Source organism: Formica exsecta, unplaced genomic scaffold (assembly GCF_003651465.1).
Source record: "Formica exsecta isolate Colony F162 unplaced genomic scaffold, ASM365146v1 scaffold808, whole genome shotgun sequence".
In the NCBI taxonomy this organism is placed as follows: domain Eukaryota; kingdom Metazoa; phylum Arthropoda; class Insecta; order Hymenoptera; family Formicidae; genus Formica; species Formica exsecta.
In genome coordinates, this window is record NW_021853579.1 from 24,063 (window position 1) to 29,899 (window position 5,837).

The 5,837-nt window shown below is 26.1% G+C and overlaps 1 protein-coding gene across 1 annotated transcript; it reads right to left on the bottom strand.

Moving 5' to 3' along the window:
* Positions 1–28: 28 nt before the first annotated feature.
* LOC115244315 (aminopeptidase N-like) lies at positions 29–5,470 on the bottom strand (the record flags this gene model as incomplete). The annotated part of the gene is made up of 10 exons (XM_029821876.1): positions 29–49; positions 105–174; positions 281–637; positions 776–981; positions 1,246–1,526; positions 2,014–2,390; positions 2,936–3,017; positions 3,315–3,471; positions 3,818–4,004; positions 5,018–5,470. Coding segments are annotated over 10 exons (2,191 nt in total), but the record flags the coding sequence as incomplete, so codon positions are not given.
* Positions 5,471–5,837: the final 367 nt, after the last annotated feature.

A 5,837-nucleotide genomic window follows, 5' to 3' on the forward strand; every position in this document is an offset into this window, starting at 1 on the left:
CGAAAAATAATTTTGTAATTAATCGATTCTAAAAAGACGTAATAAATTTCTATTATTAGTAAAATTACATAAATGAGTATTGAGTTTAGATTTATAAGATTTACCATGTCCAGTTCATTCTTGGAATACACATTATTAATAATGACAATTAATGTTGCAATCGTACTGATTCGGCTATGAGAACAAAACATATATGATGTATAAATTATAATTTTAACATATACATAATAAACTTTCACAATTATAAGCAATAAATATTTATAAAAATATATATTATTACCTGTTTTTTATACTATTTAAGTTAGGTAAATCCAATATATCTTTAAGCAGTGTAGGATTCTTTGCTTGCATGGCAAGCATAGAAAGATAAATATCTGCAATTAAAGCATAGGAGTGCTCTTTTTTCCGTGTTGATGTTTCAAAATCGGTGATCATCGTTTGAGATGACCTTTGAATAAATAATAGATGAAAATACTTTCGCGGATGATCAGAGCAAGAACTGCTAAATTTCAACATTTCATAATCAGATTTCTCTTTGTATACATTCAACGCGTTGGTCCATGCACTGAACCATACACTATAGTTAGCAGTCTTTAAACCATTACAAGATATCAATTTCTTCCACCCAGGTAAAAGTCTATAACATCCAGCAAATAAATATTTTAATCCTTTGAAAATATTTTATAGATATTTAGTACACACATACAATGTCTTTAACAAATAATTTATTAAACACGCGGACAAGATATAAAAACAATGATTAAATAGATCATACTTCCTAGTTTCAGGATCTGATAGATGCCATTCAAATTGTTCTTTGGCCATCTGCATACACAAGGGATTATTGATAAGACATCCCCATTTTGTGAGTTCTTGCTTTAAATATTTATTAAGAACATTGTTGGTTATGTTAGCTTCTGTTTGATTGTACATATCGTTCTCTGCCTTTTCAAATAAGCTTCCTATTTTTATTTTTATTTCCTATAATTTGGTAAAAAATATATTTTTCTATTTATTACATGTATTGTTCATATTACTTACACAAAGACAAATATAATATATGTATAAATGAAAAAATAATAACATTCTTATTTACTGAAACAATTTTATTTCCGGCGCGTATTTTAATTAGTTAATTTCTAAGATATTATGTCAGAATTATGAGATCGTTACTCTATATGTATTGACTTAATATCTAACATAATTTTATTGATATGTCTTATTATTGGCAATAAGTTTCTCTACCTTGAGATGTTCATCATGAGTTGTTGTAATTGCAAAGACACTGGATATACGTTCAAAAACTTTAATCATAGGATACCATGCTACATAATCCTTCTCTTGCTTTAAGTAGCTCGCGAGTTCCCAAAATATGGAGAAATCAAGTTTCTTTTCCATCGCAAGATGGAACGCATCATCGATGATTTGCGCTCGATTGATAACATGTATATTCTCGTATTTTTTGGATTTTAAATAACGCGCGATCATTCGCCAATTTTCGGTGTCATAATTGACGCGATAGTATCCTATTATTTAATAGATAAATTTTATCGATTATTTTTTTAACGTATCGGAATAATCAGACATCAGAAATATTTCGAATTTTATGTATCTAATTTTCCTCTGTTTTAAGTACGCATGCAGACTGTACTAGAAATTGGTAGTATATATATTTTTCAAGTTTCTTGTATATTATTAATTACGTAAACATTTTCCATCAATAATCAAATTAAAAAATAAATCTTCGAAATATTAAAGCGTACAGAATTGTATAAGCTTAAACTAAGATTTTAGTTACATAATTAATATTTTTATATATGCAAAGAACGTTTAATTTAAAATTTAAAGGTAATATTATAGAATATTTTAGAAAAATATAATTATGTTTATTATATGTAGAAAATAGTTTCACAATTTTTGTAAAAAAATGTAGGAATAAAAATATGTAATAAAACCAGATTTTTTATATAATAAGAGGATAGAGAGATATTAACTTTATTATTTAATATTTACCAGTTTGTAATATGTTGGCAATGAACCATTTATCTTTACTATCGTAGTTGATTTTCATCTCTGGATTCGACTGCGTTAAACAATTGAAACTTTGTAGCGAGATATTGACAAAATTGATGTTCGTTTCCTTAACATAGCTCACAGGTATAAAATATGGTTTCCGATCTAATTTGTCATTAATCTCTTTCGATATTTTTACAAGATTATTAGAATAATCTCGTTTCACGTTTACCACAGGGCAATACGTTTGTGTAATCCAAATATCCATTATCTGTTTTATGCTTAGATTATACAGTTTATTTTTTAATTTACCATCTATACCAGTCTTTATAAAACTCCATAGATCATCGGGAGTTGGCGAATTAAAGTTAGGAAATCTGTAAAATTTAACATTGCGGCAATTCACATTATACATCATTGATTTGCATTGAAAAATTAAAATAATTATTCGTTTCAACAACTGTGGCAAAAAATAAAATTTTGACAGCCATAATAAATGTAGTAATGCTAAACTTGCTAGATTTAATTTTTGGACGTTCTGTTAATTTTTTATTATTCTAACTTATATTTTACTTGATATTTTACTTAAAAATATATATCTTTTGTAGTTTTCTTTCACTACAAGTTAATATAAAATATATATATACAGAAATATTTAAATGAAATATTCTATTATGAATTTCAAATTATTAAAAATGACAATTTCAATACTGTAACATAATAATAAAAGAATATGTAGATAATTAAATTAAGGAACAGAATTATATATAGAATGCATAATATTTTTTTTCATTATTTGGCACAATTTATCAATAGCATCACTTCTGTAAGTGCATTATGTATTACTATTTCTATATTACGTATTCTTTTTCTTGTATATATACTATGGGATATGAAGTTATTTTATTACAATATCTCTTACCGAGTATTAAAGTATGTGTCTAAACCCATTAACAAGGAATTACGGGGAAGTGTACCATTCAACATGCGCCATATAGCGGGTCCTATAATGAAAACGTAGAATATAATTGTATTTATTTCAAATGAATTTACATATTACAGTATTCATAAATCCGTGAATATAATATACAAAGAAGTAGGTTCAAACTTTAGAAATTTCCGTTTCTTCTATTATAGCAATCTTTGATTAACGGTAAAGAAATATACAATCGAAACCTTTTAACCTCATTTTTGATATTTTTTGTTTAGCATATATGATCTTGTTTATTTTATTTACATACGTGTACATTTATTTTATTTATATATTAAATAAAATTTATTAAACACACAAAATTGTATACCTATGATACGAGAAAATGGAAAATGTGAACAAATTTCAGATATACTGCTTGTGTTTGTTGCAAAAGAGTTCATAGCGGAATAAGAGTTTAGATGAAGAGCTTCATGTTGAGTTTCAACTACCAACAAATTTGTGATGTTTTCAAAATCTGGATAGACCTGCAAACAGATTGAAGTGATCAATACGATTTAACGATATACACTAATGCATGCAAAATTATTTGTTATTTTAAAAATAACCTCGCTATTTTATATCATAAAAAATTGTAATATTTGTAATTTAAAGACTAACAGATGTAACAATTTAATGTTAAAAAATAGTATTAAAATTATTTAACAAATTCAGATATTGTAAGAAATTGAAAAACTCAAATTATATGTTAGCATTTCTTTCTTTTCTTAATGGATAAAACAGAAACTACTAAGAATTTTTTACATTGTCACAATAACCAAAAATATTATTTGTAATTGCATAAGACAATTAGTGTTGGAAATGTAAGATAACCTTTTTGATAATATGTGTCTCAAGGAATGTAATAAGTCCTTTATTTAATAACCGATAAGATGAGAGACAAAATGGAGTGAAGAGATTACCAAACCATTGATATATTATATCACGAGTTACTGAGCGCATTACTGTAATTTTATACGAAGCAGGATGTAACTCTTCATTGTAGATAATATCTGCTTCACTGGAAATTATTCAAAAACGATTATATCGAAATGTTTTATAAGCCTCCATAGTTGCATTGTATTTATGTAAATTAAATATGCACAGATATCAGAGAAAGAAACTTCAAATATTGACGAAGCACAATTTTAATAAGCATATGAATAGCTTAGTTAAATTTGGATGAACAAAAAATAGGGTTTTTTGTAACAATTATTAAAATACTTGTTAATTGTAATATGTTAATTAAACATAATTATTTTATAATTTTATTATGTATATTCTATATTTATTGGTTTTTTCTTTTCAAAAATAAAATAAATTTGGCAACTAAAATTTTTGATATATATGTTTATACAGGATGTCCCAGAATTACCGCACCACTTGCTAATGACAAATTCTTGGGATTATTTGGAAACGATTTTTCCTCAGTGAAAATGTTGAGAGAGATCATTATTTTTGCAAGTTTTTTCATCATATATCTTTGTGTGTAACTAATTCTTAAATTATAATTTTCTCTCACTCTCTATTAAAGTAAAATCTATTAAACTCTATCTGAAATTAACTGAAGAATATAGTTTTAACTCTTTATAAAGTTCAGTTTGCAAAAAGGCCTTCTTTTTGAATCGCTTATAACATGGAAATTATTAATGCCTCGATATTTTGGCTAAGCAAAAATCGTCTCTACATGATCTCAAGAATCTGTCATTAGCAGATGGTGCGGTAATTCTGGAACACCCCGTATATCTTTATAATATAAATATAAATAAATAATATATATAATATATGCCGTATATAAATATGTGCCATAAGCATATATATCTAACATTTTTAAATTCTTTGAATATAAAACATAAAAATTTCTAAATAATAAAATTAAAATCTTAATAATAAATTCTGTTATAAATTATTTTTTAATTAAATTAGTTCTAAACGCAGAAAAGTGCATATTATTTTTAAAATTTTAAATGCAAAAACGCAATATTGTATTTTGATAAATCATGATTATGATTATTTCTTGAATATGTGTATTACTTGTAAAAAATAAGTCCCCAAGTCTTTTCGATTCTTTTGTTTAAACTTGGAATAGCAACATAATCCACTTTTGGAATTTCTTTCAAGATCTTGAAATTGTTTCCTAAATACTCAGTTACATTTCCAGCGACATATTGAGCGAATGTCATGTGAGATTTCAAGTGCGGTCTACACCATGTATTGACCACAGTCTCAGTCGAATTAAGAACTTGGTCCAGACCGGACATTATAATTGCTACGTTATATATAGATATTGGGGGTGTCGTCTGGAACACTGTATACATCGTGAAATCGTCCACAGATTTGTATTCTTGTATCGGCATATTCGATAAAACGTTAAGTTCTTTATGATGTTGTATGGAAATATTGAAGGTGGCCCTTAATGTCGGCTCGTCCCAACACGGAAATAATTGTTGAGCACTTTTCGGCTGGATTAATATTGCGGATGTGAACCTATTTTAACGATACATTTTAGATAACGACAAATTTTCGGTGGTTATTAATATAATATTAGGAATTATAATATGTTAAGAAAATATTAAGAATTTTAAATTTAAAGTTTATTTCAACGCAACCGAAATGCAAATGAAGCATTTTTTATGCGTATTAATAAAATAAATAAGTATAATCAGATATCGATTTTATTATTATGTATATATTTTATGTATGTATCTATTTTATTATTGTTGCACAACAAAATTTTGTATATGACAGTATATGACGTAATATGAAATTTGTATATGACAGATTGTATATGACGGCGATAATGCACACGCGCTTTACGAAAAATAATAAAAAATAACTTTTACAAATATATATA